General features: G+C 47.4%; 1 protein-coding gene across 1 annotated transcript in view; it reads left to right on the forward strand.

Moving 5' to 3' along the window:
* The window catches only part of LOC147087278 (putative G protein-coupled receptor 139), a 102923-nt gene that overhangs the window by 6279 nt on the left and 71942 nt on the right, over window positions 1-24702 (forward strand). The window contains exon 2 of the mRNA XM_085978141.1: window positions 795-891. Coding sequence (XP_085834267.1) covers window positions 795-891 — 97 coding nt within the window. The remainder of the gene's footprint in view (window positions 1-794; window positions 892-24702) is intronic.

The raw sequence follows: 24702 nt of genomic DNA on the forward strand, positions 1-24702 counted from the left end.
ATGCGTCTCTCTTTCCCTCTGTCTCTTTCCACCTGTATCTCGGTCGGTATCTCCCCATCTCTCCTTGTCTTCCCATCTCTATGTCTCTCCTTCTCTGTCTCTCTTTATCTCGATCTTTCGCTCCCCCATCCTCTCTATCTCTCAACCTCCCCTGTCTCTCCCCATATCAGTCTGGCTCTGTTCACCTCTCTACCTCTCTCTCCCTGTCTCCTTCACTCTCTCAGTCCCACTCTTTATTCCTCTATCGCTCTTTATCTATTACTTTATCTATGTCTCGCACACTGCGTATTTCCTCTATTCTCACCCCGGCTGCCTCTCTCTCCCATTCTCTATCTCACTCTCCCTATTGTCATAGTGAAGGAGGAGATAGTTGAGATATTGGATGGGATAAAAATTGCCAAACAGGAGCTACTAGGAAGGCTGACTGTACTTAAAGCAGATAAGTCACCAGGACTGGACGGGACACATTATAGGAAGCTGAGGGAAATAAAGGTGGAAATTGCGGAGGTACTGTGGCCATAATCTTTCAATCCTCCTGGGATACATGGGTGGTGCCAGACGGCTGGAGATTTGCAAATGTTACACCCGTGTTCAAAAAAGGGTGTAAGGATAAAGCAGCAACTACAGGCCAGTCAGTTTAATCCCGGTAGTGGGTAAGATTTCAGAAACAGTAAACAGGGATAAAATGAACAATCACTTTCACAAGTGTGGATTAATTAAGGGAAGCCAGCACGGATTTGTTAAAAACATTTTGTGTTTAACCAACTTGATTGAAATTTCTGATTAATTAACAGACAAGGATGATGAGGGCAATGCAGTTGACGTGGTGTACGTGGATTTCATAAAGGCTTTGATAAAGGGTGCAAGTGTAAACCCAGCAATTAAAGGCATGTCAGTTTAATCTCGGTAGTGGGGAAGCTTTTAGGAACAATAAACAGGAATATAATGAACAGTCACTTGGACAAGTGTAGATTAATTAAGGGAAGCCAGCACGGATTTTTTAAAGACAAATCTTGCGAAACCAATGTGTTTGAATTTTCTGATGAAGTAAAAGACAGGGTTGATGAGGGCAATGCGGTTGACTTGGTTTACATGGATTTTGATAAGGTGCCACATAATAGGCTTGGCAGCAAATTTGAAGCCCATGGGCTAAAAGGGACAGCGGCAACAAGGATACAAATTTGGCAAAGTGACATGAAGCAGAGAATAGTGGTGAATGGCTGTTCTTCTGACTGGAGGTGTTCCCCAGGGGGTCGGTACTAGGACCACTGCTTTTCATGATAGAGAGAGAAAATATGCTGTCGGATTGGCAGACAGAGAGAAAAATGCTGTCGGATTGGCAGACAGAGAGAAAAGATGACGTCGGATTGGCAGACAGAGAGAAAAGATGCTGTCGGATTGGCAGTAGAGAGGGAAAAGATGCTGTCGGATTGTCAGAGAGAGAGAGAAAAATGCTGTCGGATTGGCAGACAGAGAGAAAAGATGATGTCGGATTGGCAGACAGAGAGAAAAGATGCTGTCGGATTGGCAGTGGAGAGGGAAAAGATGCTGTCGGATTGTCAGAGAGAGAGAGAAAAGATGCTGTCGGATTGGCAGACAGAGAGAGAAAATATGCTGTCGGATTGGCACACAGTGAGAAAAGATGCTGTCGGATTGGCAGACAGAGAGAAAAGATGCTGTCGGATTGGCAGACAGAGAGAGAAAAGATGCTGTCGAATTGGCAGACAGAGAGAGAAAAGATGCTGTCGAATTGGCAGACAGAGAGCGAAAAGATGCTGTCGAATTGGCAGACAGAGAGCGAAAAGATGCTGTCGGATTGGCAGACAGAGAGAGAAAAGATGCTGTCGGATTGGCAGACAGGGAGGGAAAAAATGCTGTCGGATTGGCAGACAGGGTGAGAAAAGATGCTGTCGGACTGGCAGACAGAGAGAGAAAAGATGTTCTCGGTTTGGCAGACAGGGAGAGAAAAGATGCTGTCTGATTGGCAGACAGGGAGAGAAAAGATGCTGTTGGATTGGCAGAAAGGAAAATAAAAGATGCTGTCGGACTGGCAGACAGAGAGAAAAAATGCTGTCAGATTGGCAGACAGAGAGAGAAAAAATGCTGCCAGATTGGCAGACAGAGGGAGAAAAGATGCTGTCGGATTGGCAGACAGGGTGAGAAAAGATGCTGTCGAATTGGTAGACAGAGAGAAAAGTTGCTGTCGGATTGGCAGACAGAGAGAAAAGATGCTGCCGGATTGGCAGAAAGAGTGAGAAAAGATGCTGTCGGATTGGCAGAAAGAGAGAGAAAAGATGCTGACGGATTGGCAGACAGAGAGAGAAAAGATGCTTTTGGATTGGCCGACAGAGAGAAAAGATGCTGTCGGATTGGCAGACAGAGAGGGAAAAGATTCTGTTGGATTGGCAGAGAGAGAGAGTAAAGCTGCTTTCGGATTGGCAGACAGAGAGAGAAAAGATGCTGTCGGATTGGCAGACAGAGAGAGAATAAATGCTGTCGGATTCGCTGATAGAGAGAGAAAATATGCTGTCGGATTGGCAGACAGATGGAGAAAAGATGCTGTCGGATTGGCAGACAGGGTGAGAAAAGATGCTGTCGAATTGGTAGACAGAGACAGAAAAGATGCTGTCGGATTGGTAGACAGAGAGAAAAGATGCAGTCGGATTGGTCGACAGAGAGAGAAAAGATGCTGTCGGATTTGCAGACAGAGAGAGAGAAGATGCTGTCGGATTGGCAGACAGAGAGTGAAAAGATGCTGTCGGATTGGCAGACAGAGAGAGAAAAGATGCTGTCGGATTGGCAGACAGAGAGAGAAAAGATGATGTCGGATTGGCAGACAGAGAGAGAAAAGATGCTGACGGATTGGCAGACAGAGAAAAAAATGCTGTCGGATTGGCAGAGAGAAAGAGTAAAGCTGCTGTCGGATTGGCAGACATAGAGAGAAGATGCTGTCGGATTGGCAGACAGAGAGAGAAAAGATGCTGTCGGATTGGCAGGCGGAGAGAGAAAAGATGCTGTCGGATTGGCAGACAGAGGGAAAAGATGCTGTCGGATTGTCAGACAGAGAGAAAAGATGCTGTCGGATTGGCAGACAGATAGAAAAGCTGCTGTCGGAATGGCAGATAGAGAGAGAAATGATGCTGTCGGAGTGGCAGACAGGGCGAGAAAAATGCTGTCGGATTGGCAGACAGAGAAAAGATGCTGTGGAATTGGCAGACAGAGAGAGATAAGGTACTATCGGATTGTCAGACAGAGAGAGAAAAAATGCTGTCGGATTGGTAGTCAGAGATTAAAGATGCTGTCGGATTGGCAGACAGAGTGAGAAAAGATGCTGTCGGATTGGCAGACAGGGAGGGAAAAAATGCTGTCGGATTGGCAGACAGGGTGAGAAAAGATGCTGTCGGACTGGCAGACAGAGAGAGAAAAGATGTTCTCGGTTTGGCAGACAGGGAGAGAAAAGATGCTGTCTGATTGGCAGACAGGGAGAGAAAAGATGCTGTTGGATTGGCAGAAAGGAAAATAAAAGATGCTGTCGGACTGGCAGACAGAGAGAAAAAATGCTGTCAGATTGGCAGACAGAGAGAGAAAAAATGCTGCCAGATTGGCAGACAGAGGGAGAAAAGATGCTGTCGGATTGGCAGACAGGGTGAGAAAAGATGCTGTCGAATTGGTAGACAGAGAGAAAAGTTGCTGTCGGATTGGCAGACAGAGAGAAAAGATGCTGTCGGATTGGCAGAAAGAGTGAGAAAAGATGCTGTCGGATTGGCAGACAGAGAGAGAAAAGATGCTGACGGATTGGCAGACAGAGAGAGAAAAGATGCTTTTGGATTGGCCGACAGAGAGAAAAGATGCTGTCGGATTGGCAGACAGAGAGGGAAAAGATTCTGTTGGATTGGCAGAGAGAGAGAGTAAAGCTGCTTTCGGATTGGCAGACAGAGAGAGAAAAGATGCTGTCGGATTGGCAGACAGAGAGAGAATAAATGCTGTCGGATTCGCTGATAGAGAGAGAAAATATGCTGTCGGATTGGCAGACAGATGGAGAAAAGATGCTGTCGGATTGGCAGACAGGGTGAGAAAAGATGCTGTCGAATTGGTAGACAGAGACAGAAAAGATGCTGTCGGATTGGTAGACAGAGAGAAAAGATGCAGTCGGATTGGTCGACAGAGAGAGAAAAGATGCTGTCGGATTTGCAGACAGAGAGAGAGAAGATGCTGTCGGATTGGCAGACAGAGAGTGAAAAGATGCTGTCGGATTGGCAGACAGAGAGAGAAAAGATGCTGTCGGATTGGCAGACAGAGAGAGAAAAGATGATGTCGGATTGGCAGACAGAGAGAGAAAAGATGCTGACGGATTGGCAGACAGAGAAAAAAATGCTGTCGGATTGGCAGAGAGAAAGAGTAAAGCTGCTGTCGGATTGGCAGACATAGAGAGAAGATGCTGTCGGATTGGCAGACAGAGAGAGAAAAGATGCTGTCGGATTGGCAGGCGGAGAGAGAAAAGATGCTGTCGGATTGGCAGACAGAGGGAAAAGATGCTGTCGGATTGTCAGACAGAGAGAAAAGATGCTGTCGGATTGGCAGACAGATAGAAAAGATGCTGTCGGAATGGCAGATAGAGAGAGAAATGATGCTGTCGGATTGGCAGACAGGGCGAGAAAAATGCTGTCGGATTGGCAGACAGAGAAAAGATGCTGTGGAATTGGCAGACAGAGAGAGATAAGGTACTATCGGATTGTCAGACAGAGAGAGAAAAAATGCTGTCGGATTGGTAGTCAGAGATTAAAGATGCTGTCGGATTGGCAGACAGAGTGAGAAAAGATGCTGTCGGATTGGCAGAGAGTGAGAGAAAAGATGCTGTCGGATTGGCAGACAGAGAGAGAAAAGATGCTGTCGGATTCACAGACAGAGAGGGAAAAGACGCTGTCGGATTGGCAGACAGAGTGAGAAAATATGCTGTCGGATTGGCAGACAGAGAGAAAAGATACTGTCGGATTGGCAGACAGAGAGAGAAAAGATGCTGTCGGATTGTCAGAGAGAGAGAAAAATGATGCTGTCGGATTGGCAGACAGAGAGAGAAAAGATGCTGTCGGATTGCAGACAGAGTGAGAAAAGATGCTGTCGGATTGTCAGACAGAGAGAGAAAAGATGCTGTCTGATTTGCAGACAGGGTGAGAAAAGATGCTGTCGAATTGGTAGACAGAGAGAAAAGATGCTGTCGGATTGGCAGACAGAGAGAAAAGATGCTGTCGGATTGGCAGACAGAGTGAGAAAAGATGCTGTCGAATTGGCAGACAGAGAGAGAAAAGATGCTGACGGATTGGCAGACAGAGAGAGAAAAGATGCTGTCGGATTGGCAGACAGAGAGGGAAAAGATTCTGTTGGATTGGCAGAGAGAGAGAGTAAAGCTGCTTTCGGATTAGCAGACAGAGAGAGAAAAGATGCTGTCGGATTGGCAGACACAGAGAGAAAAAATGCTGTCGGATTCGCTGACAGAGAGAGAAAATATGCTGTCGGATTGGCAGACAGATGGAGAAAAGATGCTGTCGGATTGGCAGACAGGGTGAGAAAAGATGCTGTCGAATTGGTAGACAGAGACAGAAAAGATGCTGTCGGATTGGTAGACAGAGAGAGAGAAGATGCTGTCGGATTGGCAGACAGAAAGTGAAAAGATGCTGTCGGATTAGCAGACAGAGAGAGAAAAGATGCTGTCGGATTGGCAGAGAGAGAGAGAAAAGGTGCTGTCGGATTGGCAGACAGAGAGAGAAAAGATGCTGTCGGATTGGCAGACAGAAAGTGAAAAGATGCTGTCGGATTAGCAGACAGAGAGAGAAAAGATGATGTCGGATTGGCAGACAGAGAGAGAAAAAATGCGGTCGGATTGGCAGACAGAGAAAAAAATGCTGTCGGATTGGCAGAGAGAGAGAGTAAAGCTGCTGTCGGATTGGCAGACATAGAGAGAAGATGCTGTCTGATTGGCAGACAGAGAGAGAAAAGATGCTGTCGGATTGGCAGGCGGAGAGAGAAAAGATGCTGTCGGATTGGCAGACAGAGGGAAAAGATGCTGTCGGATTGTCAGACAGAGAGAAAAGATGCTGTTGGATTGGCAGACAGATAGAAAAGATGCTGTCGGAATGGCAGATAGAGAGAGAAATGATGCTGTCGGATTGGCAAAGAGAGAGACAAAAGATGCTGTCGGATTGGCAGACAGGGCGAGAAAAATGCTGTCGGATTGCCAGACAGAGAAATGATGCTGTCGAATTGGCAGACAGAGAGAGATAAGGTACTATCGGATTGTCAGACAGAGTGAGAAAAGATGCTGTCGGATTGGCAGAGAGTGAGAGAAAAGATGCTGTCGGATTGGCAGACAGAGAGAGAAAAGATGCTGTCGGATTCACAGACAGAGAGTGAAAAGACGCTGTCGGATTGGCAGACAGAGTGAGAAAATATGCTGTCGGATTGGCAGACAGAGAGAAAAGATGCTGGCGGATTGCCAGACAGAGATTAAAGATGCTGTCGGATTGTCAGAGAGAGAGAAAAATGATGCTGTCGGATTGGCAGACAGAGAGAGAAAAGATGCTGTCGGATTGGCAGACAGAGTGAGAAAAGATGCTGTCGGATTGGCAGACAGAGAGAGAAAAGATGCTGTCGGATTGGCAGACAGGGTGAGAGAAGATGCTGTCGAATTGGTAGACAGAGAGAAAAGATGCTGTCGGATTGGCAGACAGAGGGAAAAGATTCTGTCGGATTGGCAGAGAGAGAGAGTAAAGCTGCTGTCAGATTGGCAGACAGAGAGAGAAAAGTTGCTGTCGGATTTGCAGACAGAGAGAGAAAAGATGCTGTCGAATTGGCAGACAGAGAGAGAAAAGATGCTGTCGAATTGGCAGACAGAGAGCGAAAAGATGCTGTCGAATTGGCAGACAGAGAGCGAAAAGATGCTGTCGGATTGGCAGACAGAGAGAGAAAAGATGCTGTCGGATTGGCAGACAGGGAGGGCAAAAATGCTGTCGGATTGGCAGACAGGGTGAGAAAAGATGCTGTCGGACTGGCAGACAGAGAGAGAAAAGATGTTCTCGGTTTGGCAGACAGGGAGAGAAAAGATGCTGTCTGATTGGCAGACAGGGAGAGAAAAGATGCTGTTGGATTGGCAGAAAGGAAAATAAAAGATGCTGTCGGACTGGCAGACAGAGAGAAAAAATGCTGTCAGATTGGCAGACAGAGAGAGAAAAAATGCTGCCAGATTGGCAGACAGAGGGAGAAAAGATGCTGTCGGATTGGCAGACAGGGTGAGAAAAGATGCTGTCGAATTGGTAGACAGAGAGAAAAGATGCTGTCGGATTGGCAGACAGAGAGAAAAGATGCTGTCGGATTGGCAGAAAGAGTGAGAAAAGATGCTGTCGGATTGGCAGACAGAGAGAGAAAAGATGCTGACGGATTGGCAGACAGAGAGAGAAAAGATGCTTTTGGATTGGCCGACAGAGAGAAAAGATGCTGTCGGATTGGCAGACAGAGAGGAAAAAGATTCTGTTGGATTGGCAGAGAGAGAGAGTAAAGCTGCTTTCGGATTGGCAGACAGAGAGAGAAAAGATGCTGTCGGATTGGCAGACAGATGGAGAAAAGATGCTGTCGGATTGGCAGACAGGGTGAGAAAAGATGCTGTCGAATTGGTAGACAGAGAGAGAAAAGATGCAGTCGGATTGGTAGACAGAGAGAGAAAAGATGCTGTCGGATTTGCAGACAGAGAGAGAGAAGATGCTGTCGGATTGGCAGACAGAGAGTGAAAAGATGCTGTCGGATTGGCAGACAGAGAGAGAAAAGATGCTGTCGGATTGGCAGACAGAGAGAGAAAAGATGATGTCGGATTGGCAGACAGAGAGAGAAAAGAAGCTGTCGGATTGGCAGACAGAGAAAAAAATGCTGTCGGATTGGCAGAGAGAAAGAGTAAAGCTGCTGTCGGATTGGCAGACATAGAGAGAAGATGCTGTCGGATTGGCAGGCAGAGAGAGAGAAGATGCTGTCGGATTGGCAGACAGAGAGAAAAGATGCTGTCGGATTGGCAGACAGATAGAAAAGATGCTGTCGGAATGGCAGATAGAGAGAGAAATGATGCTGTTGGATTGGCAGAGAGAGAGAGAAAAATGCTGTCGGATTGGCAGACAGAGACAAAAGAAGCTGTCGGATTGGCAGACAGGGCGAGAAAAATGCTGTCGGATTGGCAGACAGAGAAAAGATGCTGTCGAATTCGCAAACAGAGAGAGATAAGGTACCATCGGATTTTCAGACAGAGAGAGAAAAAATGCTGTCGGTTTGGTAGACAGAGTGAGAAAAGATGCTGTCGGATTGGCAGAGAGTGAGAGAAAAGATGCTGTCGGATTGGCAGACAGAGAGAGAAAAGATGCTGTCGGATTCACAGACAGAGAGGGAAAAGACGCTGTCGGATTGGCAGACAGAGTGAGAAAATATGCTGTCGGATTGTCAGAGAGAGAGAAAAATGATGCTGTCGGATTGGCAGATAGAGAGAAAAGATACTGTCGGATTGGCAGACAGAGAGAGAAAAGATGCTGTCGGATTGTCAGAGAGAGAGAAAAATTATGCTGTCGGATTGGCAGACAGAGAGAGAAAAGATGCTGTCGGATTGGCAGACAGAGTGAGAAAAGATGCTGTCGGATTGGCAGACAGAGAGAGAAAAGATGCTGTCGGATTGGCAGACAGGGTGAGAAAAGATGCTGTCGAATTGTTAGACAGAGAGAAAAGATGCTGTCGGATTGGCAGACAGAGAGAAAAGATGCTGTCGGATTGGCAGACAGAGTGTGAAAAGATGCTGTCGGATTGGCAGACAGAGAGAGAAAAGATGCTGACGGATTGGCAGACAGAGAGAGAAAAGATGCTTTTGGATTGGCCGACAGAGAGAAAAGATGCTGTCGGATTGGCAGACAGAGAGGGAAAAGATTCTGTTGGATTGGCAGAGAGAGAGAGTAAAGCTGCTTTCGGATTAGCAGACAGAGAGAAAAAAGATGCTGTCGGATTGGCAGACAGAGAGAGAAAAAATGCTGTCGGATTCGCTGACAGAGAGAGAAAACATGCTGTCGGATTGGCAGACAGATGGAGAAAATATGCTGTCGGATTGGCAGACAGATGGAGAAAAGATGCTGTCGGATTGGCAGACAGGGTGAGAAAAGATGCTGTCGAATTGGTAGACAGAGACAGAAAAGATGCTGTCGGATTTGTAGACAGAGAGAGAAAAGATGCAGTCGGATTGGTAGACAGAGAGAGAAAAGATGCTGTCGGATTTGCAGACAGAGAGAGAGAAGATGCTGTCGGATTGGCAGACAGAGAGTGAAAAGATGCTGTCGGATTGGCAGACAGAGAGAGAAAAGATGCTGTCGGATTGGCAGACAGAGAGAGAAAAGATGATGTCGGATTGGCAGACAGAGAGAGAAAAGATGCGGTCGGATTGGCAGACAGAGAAAAAAATGCTGTCGGATTGGCAGAGAGAGAGAGTAAAGCTGCTGTCGGATTGGCAGACATAGAGAGAAGATGCTGTCGGATTGGCAGACAGAGAGAGAAAAGATGCTGTCGGATTGGCAGGCGGAGAGAGAAAAGATGCTGTCGGATTGGCAGACAGAGGGAAAAGATGCTGTCGGATTGTCAGACAGAGAGAAAAGATGCTGTTGGATTGGCAGACAGATAGAAAAGATGCTGTCGGAATGGCAGATAGAGAGAGAAATGATGCTGTCGGATTGGCAGAGAGAGAGAGAAAAATGCTGTCGGATTGGCAGACAGAGACAAAAGATGCTGTCGGATTGGCAGACAGGGCGAGAAAAATGCTGTCGGATTGCCAGACAGAGAAAAGATGCTGTCGAATTGGCAGACAGAGAGAGATAAGGTACTATCGGATTGTCAGACAGAGTGAGAAAAGATGCTGTCGGATTGGCAGAGAGTGAGAGAAAAGATGCTGTCGGATTGGCAGACAGAGAGAGGAAAGATGCTGTCGGATTCACAGACAGAGAGTGAAAAGACGCTGACGGATTGGCAGACAGAGTGAGAAAATATGCTGTCGGATTGGCAGACAGAGAGAAAAGATGCTGTCGGATTGGCAGACAGAGAGAGAAAAGATGCTGTCGGATTGTCAGAGAGAGAGAAAAATGATGCTGTCGGATTGGCAGACAGAGAGAGAAAAGATGCTGTCGGATTGGCAGACAGAGTGAGAAAAGATGCTGTCGGATTGGCAGACAGAGAGAGAAAAGATGCTGTCGGATTTGCAGACAGAGAGAAATGAGGCTATCGGATTGGCAGACAGAGAGAGAAAAGATGCTGTCGGATTGGCAGACAGAGTGAGAAAAGATGCTGTCGGATTGGCAGACAGCGAGAGAAAAGATGCTGTCGGATTGGCAGACAGGGGGAGAAAAGATACTGTCGGATTGGCAGACAGTGAGAGAAAAGATGATGTCGGATTGGCAGACAGAGAGAGAAAAGATGCTGTCGGATAGGCAGACAGAGAGAGAAAAGATGCTGTCGGATTGGCAGACAGAGAGAGAAAAGATGCTGTCGGATTGGCAGACAGAGAGAGAAAAGATGCTTTCGGATTGGCCGACAGAGAGAGAAAAGATGCTGTCGGATAGGCAGACAGAGAGAGAAAAGATGCTGTCGGATTGGCAGACAGAGAGAGTAATGCTGCTGTCGGATTTGCAGACAGAGAGAGAAGATGCTGTCGGATTGGCAGACAGAGAGAAAAGATGCTGTCGGATTGGCAGACAGGGAGAGAAAAGATGCTGTCGGATTGTCAGACAGAGAGAGAAAAGATGCGGTCGAATTGGCAGACAGAGGTAGAAAAGATGCTGTCGGATTGGCAGATAGAGAGAGAAATGATGCTGTCGGATTGGCATACAGAGAGAGAAAAGATGCAGTCGGATTGGCAGACAGAGGGAGAAAAATGCTGTCGGATTGGCAGACAGAGAGCGAAAAGATGCTGTCGGATTGGCAGACAGGGTGAGAAAAATGCTGTCGGATTGGTAGACAGAGACAGAAAAGATGCTGTCGGATTTGTAGACAGAGAGAGAAAAGATGCAGTCGGATTGGTAGACAGAGAGAGAAAAGATGCTGTCGGATTTGCAGACAGAGAGAGAGAAGATGCTGTCGGATTGGCAGACAGAGAGTGAAAAGATGCTGTCGGATTGGCAGACAGAGAGAGAAAAGATGCTGTCGGATTGGCAGACAGAGAGAGAAAAGATGATGTCGGATTGGCAGACAGAGAGAGAAAAGATGCGGTCGGATTGGCAGACAGAGAAAAAAATGCTGTCGGATTGGCAGAGAGAGGGAGTAAAGCTGCTGTCGGATTGGCAGACATAGAGAGAAGATGCTGTCGGATTGGCAGACAGAGAGAGAAAAGATGCTGTCGGATTGGCAGGCGGAGAGAGAAAAGATGCTGTCGGATTGGCAGACAGAGGGAAAAGATGCTGTCGGATTGTCAGACAGAGAGAAAAGATGCTGTTGGATTGGCAGACAGATAGAAAAGATGCTGTCGGAATGGCAGATAGAGAGAGAAATGATGCTGTCGGATTGGCAGAGAGAGAGAGAAAAATGCTGTCGGATTGGCAGACAGAGACAAAAGATGCTGTCGGATTGGCAGACAGGGCGAGAAAAATGCTGTCGGATTGCCAGACAGAGAAAAGATGCTGTCGAATTGGCAGACAGAGAGAGATAAGGTACTATCGGATTGTCAGACAGAGTGAGAAAAGATGCTGTCGGATTGGCAGAGAGTGAGAGAAAAGATGCTGTCGGATTGGCAGACAGAGAGAGGAAAGATGCTGTCGGATTCACAGACAGAGAGTGAAAAGACGCTGACGGATTGGCAGACAGAGTGAGAAAATATGCTGTCGGATTGGCAGACAGAGAGAAAAGATGCTGTCGGATTGGCAGACAGAGAGAGAAAAGATGCTGTCGGATTGTCAGAGAGAGAGAAAAATGATGCTGTCGGATTGGCAGACAGAGAGAGAAAAGATGCTGTCGGATTGGCAGACAGAGTGAGAAAAGATGCTGTCGGATTGGCAGACAGAGAGAGAAAAGATGCTGTCGGATTGGCAGACAGGGTGGGAAAAGATGCTGTCGAATTGGTAGACAGAGAGAAAAGATGCTGTCGGATTGGCAGACAGAGAGAAAAGATGCTGTCGGATTGGCAGACAGAGTGAGAAAAGATGCTGTCGGATTGGCAGTCAGAGAGAGAAAAGATGCTGACGGATTGGCAGACAGAGAGAGAAAAGATGCTTTTGGATTGGCCGACAGAGAGAAAAGATGCTGTCGGATTGGCAGACAGAGAGGGAAAAGATTCTGTTGGATTGGCAGAGAGAGAGAGTAAAGCTGCTTTCGGATTGGCAGACAGAGAGAGAAAAGATGCTGTCGGATTGGCAGACAGAGAGAGAAAAAATGCTGTCGGATTCGCTGACAGAGAGAGAAAATATGCTGTCGGATTGGCAGACAGATGGAGAAAAGATGCTGTCGGATTGGCAGACAGGGTGAGAAAAGATGCTGTCGAATTGGTAGACAGAGACAGAAAAGATGCTGTCGGATTGGTAGACAGAGAGAGAAAAGATGCAGTCGGATTGGTAGACAGAGAGAGAAAAGATGCTGTCGGATTTGCAGACAGAGAGAGAGAAGATGCTGTCAGATTGGCAGGCAGAGAGTGAAAAGATGCTGTCGGATTGGCAGACAGAGAGAGAAAAGATGCTGTCCGATTGGCAGACAGAGAGAGAAAAGATGATGTCGGATTGGCAGACAGAGAGAGAAAAGATGCTGTCGGATTGGCAGACAGAGAAAAAAATGCTGTCGGATTGACAGAGAGAGAGAGTAAAGCTGCTGTCGGATTGGCAGACATAGAGAAAAGATGCTGTCGGATTGGCAGACAGAGAGAGAAAAGATGCTGTCGGATTCGCAGGCGGAGAGAGAAAAGGTGCTGTCGGATTGGCAGACAGAGGGAAAAGATGCTGTCGGATTGTCAGACAGAGAGAAAAGATGCTGTCGGATTGGCAGACAGATAGAAAAGATGCTGTCGGAATGGCAGATAGAGAGAGAAATGATGCTGTCGGATTGGCAGAGAGAGAGAGAAAAATGCTGTCGGATTGGCAGACAGAGACAAAAGATGCTGTCGGATTGGCAGACAGGGCGAGAAAAATGCTGTCGGATTGGCAGACAGAGAAAAGATGCTGTCGAATTGGCAGACAGAGAGAGATAAGGTACTATCGGACTGTCAGACAGAGAGAGAAAAAATGCTGTCGGATTGGTAGTCAGAAATTAAAGATGCTGTCGGATTGGCAGACAGAGTGAGAAAAGATGCTGTCGGATTGGCAGAGAGTGAGAGAAATGATGCTGTCGGATTGGCAGACAGAGAGAGAAAAGATGCTGTCGGATTCACAGACAGAGAGGGAAAAGACGCTGTCGGATTGGCAGACAGAGTGAGAAAATATGCTGTCGGATTGGCAGACAGAGAGAAAAGATGCTGTCGGATTGGCAGACAGAGAGAGAAAAGATGCTGTCGGATTGTCAGAGAGAGAGAAAAATGATGCTGTCGGATTGGGAGACAGAGAGAGAAAAGATGCTGTCGGATTGGCAGACAGAGTGAGAAAAGATGCTGTCGGATTGGCAGACAGAGAGAGAAAAGATGCTGTCGGATTTGCAGACAGAGAGAAATGAGGCTATCGGATTGGCAGACAGAGAGAGAAAAGATGCTGTCGGATTGGCAGACAGAGTGAGAAAAGATGCTGTCGGATTGGCAGACAGCGAGAGAAAAGATGCTGTCGGATTGGCAGACAGGGGGAGAAAAGATACTGTCGGATTGGCAGACAGTGAGAGAAAAGATGATGTCGGATTGGCAGACAGAGAGAGAAAAGATGCTGTCGGATAGGCAGACAGAGAGAGAAAAGATGCTGTCGGATTGGCAGACAGAGAGAGAAAAGATGCTGTCGGATTGGCAGACAGAGAGAGAAAAGATGCTTTCGGATTGGCCGACAGAGAGAGAAAAGATGCTGTCGGATAGGCAGACAGAGAGAGAAAAGATGCTGTCGGATTGGCAGACAGAGAGAGTAATGCTGCTGTCGGATTGGCAGACAGAGAGAGAAGATGCTGTCGGATTGGCAGACAGAGAGAAAAGATGCTGTCGGATTGGCAGACAGGGAGAGAAAAGATGCTGTCGGATTGTCAGACAGAGAGAGAAAAGATGCGGTCGAATTGGCAGACAGAGGTAGAAAAGATGCTGTCGGATTGGCAGATAGAGAGAGAAATGATGCTGTCGGATTGGCATACAGAGAGAGAAAAGATGCAGTCGGATTGGCAGACAGAGGGAGAAAAATGCTGTCGGATTGGCAGACAGAGAGCGAAAAGATGCTGTCGGATTGGCAGACAGGGTGAGAAAAATGCTGTCGGATTGGTAGACAGAGACAGAAAAGATGCTGTCGGATTTGTAGACAGAGAGAGAAAAGATGCAGTCGGATTGGTAGACAGAGAGAGAAAAGATGCTGTCGGATTTGCAGACAGAGAGAGAGAAGATGCTGTCGGATTGGCAGACAGAGAGTGAAAAGATGCTGTCGGATTGGCAGACAGAGAGAGAAAAGATGCTGTCGGATTGGCAGACAGAGAGAGAAAAGATGATGTCGGATTGGCAGACAGAGAGAGAAAAGATGCGGTCGGATTGGCAGACAGAGAAAAAAATGCTGTCGGATTGGCAGAGAGAGAGAGTAAAGCTGCTGTCGGATTGGCAGACATAGAGAGAAGATGCTGTCGGATTGGCAGACAGAGAGAGAAAAGATGCTGTCGGATTGGCAGGCGGAGAGAGAAAAGATGCTGTCGGATTGGCAGACAGAGGGAAAAGATGCTGTCGGATTGTCAGACAGAGAGAAAAGATGCTGTTGGATTGGCAGACAGATAGAAAAGATGCTGTTGGATTGGCAGACAGATAGAAAAGATGCTGTCGGAATGGCAGATAGAGAGAGAAATGATGCTGTCGGATTGGCAGAGAGAGAGAGAAAAATGCTGTCGGATTGGCAGACAGAGACAAAAGATGCTGTCGGATTGGCAGACAGGGCGAGAAAAATGCTGTCGGATTGCCAGACAGAGAAAAGATGCTGTCGAATTGGCAGACAGAGAGAGATAAGGTACTATCGGATTGTCAGACAGAGTGAGAAAAGATGCTGTCGGATTGGCAGAGAGTGAGAGAAAAGATGCTGTCGGATTGGCAGACAGAGAGAGGAAAGATGCTGTCGGATTCACAGACAGAGAGTGAAAAGACGCTGACGGATTGGCAGACAGAGTGAGAAAATATGCTGTCGGATTGGCAGACAGAGAGAAAAGATGCTGTCGGATTGGCAGACAGAGAGAGAAAAGATGCTGTCGGATTGTCAGAGAGAGAGAAAAATGATGCTGTCGGATTGGCAGACAGAGAGAGAAAAGATGCTGTCGGATTGGCAGACAGAGTGAGAAAAGATGCTGTCGGATTGGCAGACAGAGAGAGAAAAGATGCTGTCGGATTGGCAGACAGGGTGGGAAAAGATGCTGTCGAATTGGTAGACAGAGAGAAAAGATGCTGTCGGATTGGCAGACAGAGAGAAAAGATGCTGTCGGATTGGCAGACAGAGTGAGAAAAGATGCTGTCGGATTGGCAGTCAGAGAGAGAAAAGATGCTGACGGATTGGCAGACAGAGAGAGAAAAGATGCTTTTGGATTGGCCGACAGAGAGAAAAGATGCTGTCGGATTGGCAGACAGAGAGGGAAAAGATTCTGTTGGATTGGCAGAGAGAGAGAGTAAAGCTGCTTTCGGATTGGCAGACAGAGAGAGAAAAGATGCTGTCGGATTGGCAGACAGAGAGAGAAAAAATGCTGTCGGATTCGCTGACAGAGAGAGAAAATATGCTGTCGGATTGGCAGACAGATGGAGAAAAGATGCTGTCGGATTGGCAGACAGGGTGAGAAAAGATGCTGTCGAATTGGTAGACAGAGACAGAAAAGATGCTGTCGGATTGGTAGACAGAGAGAGAAAAGATGCAGTCGGATTGGTAGACAGAGAGAGAAAAGATGCTGTCGGATTTGCAGACAGAGAGAGAGAAGATGCTGTCAGATTGGCAGGCAGAGAGTGAAAAGATGCTGTCGGATTGGCAGACAGAGAGAGAAAAGATGCTGTCCGATTGGCAGACAGAGAGAGAAAAGATGATGTCGGATTGGCAGACAGAGAGAGAAAAGATGCTGTCGGATTGGCAGACAGAGAAAAAAATGCTGTCGGATTGACAGAGAGAGAGAGTAAAGCTGCTGTCGGATTGGCAGACATAGAGAAAAGATGCTGTCGGATTGGCAGACAGAGAGAGAAAAGATGCTGTCGGATTCGCAGGCGGAGAGAGAAAAGGTGCTGTCGGATTGGCAGACAGAGGGAAAAGATGCTGTCGGATTGTCAGACAGAGAGAAAAGATGCTGTCGGATTGGCAGACAGATAGAAAAGATGCTGTCGGAATGGCAGATAGAGAGAGAAATGATGCTGTCGGATTGGCAGAGAGAGAGAGAAAAATGCTGTCGGATTGGCAGACAGAGACAAAAGATGCTGTCGGATTGGCAGACAGGGCGAGAAAAATGCTGTCGGATTGGCAGACAGAGAAAAGATGCTGTCGAATTGGCAGACAGAGAGAGATAAGGTACTATCGGACTGTCAGACAGAGAGAGAAAAAATGCTGTCGGATTGGTAGTCAGAAATTAAAGATGCTGTCGGATTGGCAGACAGAGTGAGAAAAGATGCTGTCGGATTGGCAGAGAGTGAGAGAAATGATGCTGTCGGATTGGCAGACAGAGAGAGAAAAGATGCTGTCGGATTCACAGACAGAGAGGGAAAAGACGCTGTCGGATTGGCAGACAGAGTGAGAAAATATGCTGTCGGATTGGCAGACAGAGAGAAAAGATGCTGTCGGATTGGCAGACAGAGAGAGAAAAGATGCTGTCGGATTGTCAGAGAGAGAGAAAAATGATGCTGTCGGATTGGCAGACAGAGAGAGAAAAGATGCTGTCGGATTGGCAGACAGAGTGAGAAAAGATGCTGTCGGATTGGCAGACAGAGAGAGAAAAGATGCTGTCGGATTTGCAGACAGAGAGAAATGAGGCTATCGGATTGGCAGACAGAGAGAGAAAAGATGCTGTCGGATTGGCAGACAGAGTGAGAAAAGATGCTGTCGGATTGGCAGACAGCGAGAGAAAAGATGCTGTCGGATTGGCAGACAGGGGGAGAAAAGATACTGTCGGATTGGCAGACAGTGAGAGAAAAGATGATGTCGGATTGGCAGACAGAGAGAGAAAAGATGCTGTCGGATAGGCAGACAGAGAGAAAAAAGATGCTGTCGGATTGGCAGACAGAGAGAGAAAAGATGCTGTCGGATTGGCAGACAGAGAGAGAAAAGATGCTTTCGGATTGGCCGACAGAGAGAGAAAAGATGCTGTCGGATAGGCAGACAGAGAGAGAAAAGATGCTGTCGGATTGGCAGACAGAGAGAGTAATGCTGCTGTCGGATTGGCAGACAGAGAGAGAAGATGCTGTCGGATTGGCAGACAGAGAGAAAAGATGCTGTCGGATTGGCAGACAGGGAGAGAAAAGATGCTGTCGGATTGTCAGACAGAGAGAGAAAAGATGCGGTCGAATTGGCAGACAGAGGTAGAAAAGATGCTGTCGGATTGGCAGATAGAGAGAGAAATGATGCTGTCGGATTGGCATACAGAGAGAGAAAAGATGCAGTCGGATTGGCAGACAGAGGGAGAAAAATGCTGTCGGATTGGCAGACAGAGAGCGAAAAGATGCTGTCGGATTGGCAGACAGGGTGAGAAAAATGCTGTCGGATTGGTAGACAGAGACAGAAAAGATGCTGTCGGATTTGTAGACAGAGAGAGAAAAGATGCAGTCGGATTGGTAGACAGAGAGAGAAAAGATGCTGTCGGATTTGCAGACAGAGAGAGAGAAGATGCTGTCGGATTGGCAGACAGAGAGTGAAAAGATGCTGTCGGATTGGCAGACAGAGAGAGAAAAGATGCTGTCGGATTGGCAGACAGAGAGAGAAAAGATGATGTCGGATTGGCAGACAGAGAGAGAAAAGATGCGGTCGGATTGGCAGACAGAGAAAAAAATGCTGTCGGATTGGCAGAGAGAGAGAGTAAAGCTGCTGTCGGATTGGCAGACATAGAGAGAAGATGCTGTCGGATTGGCAGACAGAGAGAGAAAAGATGCTGTCGGATTGGCAGGCGGAGAGAGAAAAGATGCTGTCGGATTGGCAGACAGAGGGAAAAGATGCTGTCGGATTGTCAGACAGAGAGAAAAGATGCTGTTGGATTGGCAGACAGATAGAAAAGATGCTGTCGGAATGGCAGATAGAGAGAGAAATGATGCTGTCGGATTGGCAGAGAGAGAGAGAAAAATGCTGTCGGATTGGCAGACAGAGACAAAAGATGCTGTCCGATTGGCAGACAGGGCGAGAAAAATGCTGTCGGATTGCCAGACAGAGAAAAGATGCTGTCGAATTGGCAGACAGAGAGAGATAAGGTACTATCGGATTGTCAGACAGAGTGAGAAAAGATGCTGTCGGATTGGCAGAGAGTGAGAGAAAAGATGCTGTCGGATTGGCAGACAGAGAGAGGAAAGATGCTGTCGGATTCACAGACAGAGAGTGAAAAGACGCTGACGGATTGGCAGACAGAGTGCGAAAATATGCTGTCGGATTGGCAGACAGAGAGAAAAGATGCTGTCGGATTGGCAGACAGAGAGAGAAAAGATGCTGTCGGATTGTCAGAGAGAGAGAAAAATGATGCTGTCGGATTGGCAGACAGAGAGAGAAAAGATGCTGTCGGATTGGCAGACAGAGTGAGAAAAGATGCTGTCGGATTGGCAGACAGAGAGAGAAAAGATGCTGTCGGATTGGCAGACAGGGTGGGAAAAGATGCTGTCGAATTGGTAGACAGAGAGAAAAGATGCTGTCGGATTGGCAGACAGAGAGAAAAGATGCTGTCGGATTGGCAGACAGAGTGAGAAAAGATGCTGTCGGATTGGCAGTCAGAGAGAGAAAAGATGCTGACGGATTGGCAGACAGAGAGAGAAAAGATGCTTTTGGATTGGCCGACAGAGATAAAGATGCTGTCGGATTGGCAGACAGAGAGGGAAAAGATTCTGTTGGATTGGCAGAGAGAGAGAGTAAAGCTGCTTTCGGATTGGCAGACAGAGAGAGAAAAGATGCTGTCGGATTGGCAGACAGAGAGAGAAAAAATGCTGTCGGATTCGCTGACAGAGAGAGAAAATATGCTGTCGGATTGGCAGACAGATGGAGAAAAGATGCTGTCGGATTGGCAGACAGAGAGAGAAAAGATGCTGTCGGATTGGTAGACAGAGAGAGAAAAGATGCAGTCGGATTGGTAGACAGAGAGAGAAAAGATGCTGTCGGATTTGCAGACAGAGAGAGAGAAGATGCTGTCAGATTGGCAGACAGAGAGTGAAAAGATGCTGTCGGATTGGCAGACAGAGAGAGAAAAGATGCTGTCCGATTGGCAGACAGAGAGAGAAAAGATGATGTCGGATTGGCAGACAGAGAGAGAAAAGATGCTGTCGGATTGGCAGACAGAGAAAAAAATGCTGTCGGATTGACAGAGAGAGAGAGTAAAGCTGCTGTCGGATTGGCAGACATAGAGAAAAGATGCTGTCGGATTGGCAGACAGAGAGAGAAAAGATGCTGTCGGATTCGCAGGCGGAGAGAGAAAAGGTGCTGTCGGATTGGCAGACAGAGGGAAAAGATGCTGTCGGATTGTCAGACAGAGAGAAAAGATGCTGTCGGATTGGCAGACAGATAGAAAAGATGCTGTCGGAATGGCAGATAGAGAGAGAAATGATGCTGTCGGATTGGCAGAGAGAGAGAGAAAAATGCTGTCGGATTGGCAGACAGAGACAAAAGATGCTGTCGGATTGGCAGACAGGGCGAGAAAAATGCTGTCGGATTGGCAGACAGAGAAATGATGCTGTCGAATTGGCAGACAGAGAGAGATAAGGTAGTATCGGACTGTCAGACAGAGAGAGAAAAAATGCTGTCGGATTGGTAGTCAGAAATTAAAGATGCTGTCGGATTGGCAGACAGAGTGAGAAAAGATGCTGTCGGATTGGCAGAGAGTGAGAGAAAAGATGCTGTCGGATTGGCAGACAGAGAGAGAAAAGATGCTGTCGGATTCACAGACAGAGAGGGAAAAGACGCTGTCGGATTGGCAGACAGAGTGAGAAAATATGCTGTCGGATTGGCAGACAGAGAGAAAAGATGCTGTCGGATTGGCAGACAGAGAGAGAAAAGATGCTGTCGGATTGTCAGAGAGAGAGAAAAATGAGGCTATCGGATTGGCAGACAGAGAGAGAAAAGATGCTGTCGGATTGGCAGACAGAGTGAGAAAAGATGCTGTCGGATTGGCAGACAGCGAGAGAAAAGATGCTGTCGGATTGGCAGACAGGGGGAGAAAAGATACTGTCGGATTGGCAGACAGGGAGAGAAAAGATGATGTCGGATTGGCAGACAGAGAGAGAAAAGATGCTGTCGGATAGGCAGACAGAGAGAGAAAAGATGCTGTCGGATTGGCAGACAGAGAGAGAAAAGATGCTGTCGGATTGGCAGACAGAGAGAGAAAAGATGCTTTCGGATTGGCCGACAGAGAGAGAAAAGATGCTGTCGGATAGGCAGACAGAGAGAGAAAAGATGCTGTCGGATTGGCAGACAGAGAGAGTAATGCTGCTGTCGGATTGGCAGACAGAGAGAGAAGATGCTGTCGGATTGGCAGACAGAGAGAAAAGATGCTGTCGGATTGGCAGACAGGGAGAGAAAAGATGCTGTCGGATTGTCAGACAGAGAGAGAAAAGATGCGGTCGAATTGGCAGACAGAGGTAGAAAAGATGCTGTCGGATTGGCAGATAGAGAGAGAAATGATGCTGTCGGATTGGCATACAGAGAGAGAAAAGATGCAGTCGGATTGGCAGACAGAGGGAGAAAAATGCTGTCGGATTGGCAGACAGAGAGCGAAAAGATGCTGTCGGATTGGCAGACAGGGTGAGAAAAATGCTGTCGGATTGGTAGACAGAGACAGAAAAGATGCTGTCGGATTTGTAGACAGAGAGAGAAAAGATGCAGTCGGATTGGTAGACAGAGAGAGAAAAGATGCTGTCGGATTTGCAGACAGAGAGAGAGAAGATGCTGTCGGATTGGCAGACAGAGAGTGAAAAGATGCTGTCGGATTGGCAGACAGAGAGAGAAAAGATGCTGTCGGATTGGCAGACAGAGAGAGAAAAGATGATGTCGGATTGGCAGACAGAGAGAGAAAAGATGCGGTCGGATTGGCAGACAGAGAAAAAAATGCTGTCGGATTGGCAGAGAGAGAGAGTAAAGCTGCTGTCGGATTGGCAGACATAGAGAGAAGATGCTGTCGGATTGGCAGACAGAGAGAGAAAAGATGCTGTCGGATTGGCAGGCGGAGAGAGAAAAGATGCTGTCGGATTGGCAGACAGAGGGAAAAGATGCTGTCGGATTGTCAGACAGAGAGAAAAGATGCTGTTGGATTGGCAGACAGATAGAAAAGATGCTGTCGGAATGGCAGATAGAGAGAGAAATGATGCTGTCGGATTGGCAGAGAGAGAGAGAAAAATGCTGTCGGATTGGCAGACAGAGACAAAAGATGCTGTCGGATTGGCAGACAGGGCGAGAAAAATGCTGTCGGATTGCCAGACAGAGAAAACATGCTGTCGAATTGGCAGACAGAGAGAGATAAGGTACTATCGGATTGTCAGACAGAGTGAGAAAAGATGCTGTCGGATTGGCAGAGAGTGAGAGAAAAGATGCTGTCGGATTGGCAGACAGAGAGAGGAAAGATGCTGTCGGATTCACAGACAGAGAGTGAAAAGACGCTGACGGATTGGCAGACAGAGTGAGAAAATATGCTGTCGGATTGGCAGACAGAGAGAAAAGATGCTGTCGGATTGGCAGACAGAGAGAGAAAAGATGCTGTCGGATTGTCAGAGAGAGAGAAAAATGATGCTGTCGGATTGGCAGACAGAGAGAGAAAAGATGCTGTCGGATTGGCAGACAGAGTGAGAAAAGATGCTGTCGGATTGGCAGACAGAGAGAGAAAAGATGCTGTCGGATTGGCAGACAGGGTGGGAAAAGATGCTGTCGAATTGGTAGACAGAGAGAAAAGATGCTGTCGGATTGGCAGACAGAGAGAAAAGATGCTGTCGGATTGGCAGACAGAGTGAGAAAAGATGCTGTCGGATTGGCAGTCAGAGAGAGAAAAGATGCTGACGGATTGGCAGACAGAGAGAGAAAAGATGCTTTTGGATTGGCCGAAAGAGAGAAAAGATGCTGTCGGATTGGCAGACAGAGAGGGAAAAGATTCTGTTGGATTGGCAGAGAGAGAGAGTAAAGCTGCTTTCGGATTGGCAGACAGAGAGAGAAAAGATGCTGTCGGATTGGCAGACAGAGAGAGAAAAAATGCTGTCGGATTCGCTGACAGAGAGAGAAAATATGCTGTCGGATTGGCAGACAGATGGAGAAAAGATGCTGTCGGATTGGCAGACAGGGTGAGAAAAGATGCTGTCGAATTGGTCGACAGAGACAGAAAAGATGCTGTCGGATTGGTAGACAGAGAGAGAAAAGATGCAGTCGGATTGGTAGACAGAGAGAGAAAAGATGCTGTCGGATTTGCAGACAGAGAGAGAGAAGATGCTGTCAGATTGGCAGACAGAGAGTGAAAAGATGCTGTCGGATTGGCAGACAGAGAGAGAAAAGATGCTGTCCGATTGGCAGACAGAGAGAGAAAAGATGATGTCGGATTGGCAGACAGAGAGAGAAAAGATGCTGTCGGATTGGCAGACAGAGAAAAAAATGCTGTCGGATTGACAGAGAGAGAGAGTAAAGCTGCTGTCGGATTGGCAGACATAGAGAAAAGATGCTGTCGGATTGGCAGACAGAGAGAGAAAAGATGCTGTCGGATTCGCAGGCGGAGAGAGAAAAGGTGCTGTCGGATTGGCAGACAGAGGGAAAAGATGCTGTCGGATTGTCAGACAGAGAGAAAAGATGCTGTCGGATTGGCAGACAGATAGAAAAGATGCTGTCGGAATGGCAGATAGAGAGAGAAATGATGCTGTCGGATTGGCAGAGAGAGAGAGAAAAATGCTGTCGGATTGGCAGACAGAGACAAAAGATGCTGTCGGATTGGCAGACAGGGCGGGAAAAATGCTGTCGGATTGGCAGACAGAGAAAAGATGCTGTCGAATTGGCAGACAGAGAGAGATAAGGTACTATCGGACTGTCAGACAGAGAGAGAAAAAATGCTGTCGGATTGGTAGTCAGAAATTAAAGATGCTGTCGGATTGGCAGACAGAGTGAGAAAAGATGCTGTCGGATTGGCAGAGAGTGAGAGAAAAGATGCTGTCGGATTGGCAGACAGAGAGAGAAAAGATGCTGTCGGATTCACAGACAGAGAGGGAAAAGACGCTGTCGGATTGGCAGACAGAGTGAGAAAATATGCTGTCGGATTGGCAGACAGAGAGAAAAGATGCTGTCGGATTGGCAGACAGAGAGAGAAAAGATGCTGTCGGATTGTCAGAGAGAGAGAAAAATGATGCTGTCGGATTGGCAGACAGAGAGAGAAAAGATGCTGTCGGATTGGCAGACAGAGTGAGAAAAGATGCTGTCGGATTGGCAGACAGAGAGAGAAAAGATGCTGTCGGATTTGCAGACAGAGAGAAATGAGGCTATCGGATTGGCAGACAGAGAGAGAAAAGATGCTGTCGGATTGGCAGACAGAGTGAGAAAAGATGCTGTCGGATTGGCAGACAGCGAGAGAAAAGATGCTGTCGGATTGGCAGACAGGGGGAGAAAAGATACTGTCGGATTGGCAGACAGTGAGAGAAAAGATGATGTCGGATTGGCAGACAGAGAGAGAAAAGATGCTGTCGGATAGGCAGACAGAGAGAGAAAAGATGCTGTCGGATTGGCAGACAGAGAGAGAAAAGATGCTGTCGGATTGGCAGACAGAGAGAGAAAAGATGCTTTCGGATTGGCCGACAGAGAGAGAAAAGATGCTGTCGGATAGGCAGACAGAGAGAGAAAAGATGCTGTCGGATTGGCAGACAGAGAGAGTAATGCTGCTGTCGGATTGGCAGACAGAGAGAGAAGATGCTGTCGGATTGGCAGACAGAGAGAAAAGATGCTGTCGGATTGGCAGACAGGGAGAGAAAAGATGCTGTCGGATTGTCAGACAGAGAGAGAAAAGATGCGGTCGAATTGGCAGACAGAGGTAGAAAAGATGCTGTCGGATTGGCAGATAGAGAGAGAAATGATGCTGTCGGATTGGCATACAGAGAGAGAAAAGATGCAGTCGGATTGGCAGACAGAGGGAGAAAAATGCTGTCGGATTGGCAGACAGAGAGCGAAAAGATGCTGTCGGATTGGCAGACAGGGTGAGAAAAATGCTGTCGGATTGCTAGAAAGAGACAGAAAAGATGCTGTCGGATTTGTAGACAGAGAGAGAAAAGATGCAGTCGGATTGGTAGACAGAGAGAGAAAAGATGCTGTCGGATTTGCAGACAGAGAGAGAGAAGATGCTGTCGGATTGGCAGACAGAGAGTGAAAAGATGCTGTCGGAATAGCAGACAGAGAGAGAAAAGATGCTGTCGGATTG

This window comes from Somniosus microcephalus, unplaced genomic scaffold (genome assembly GCF_052327205.1).
Source record: "Somniosus microcephalus isolate GS21.2 unplaced genomic scaffold, FLI_Smic_1.0 unresolved_chr6, whole genome shotgun sequence".
Classification (NCBI taxonomy): domain Eukaryota; kingdom Metazoa; phylum Chordata; class Chondrichthyes; order Squaliformes; family Somniosidae; genus Somniosus; species Somniosus microcephalus.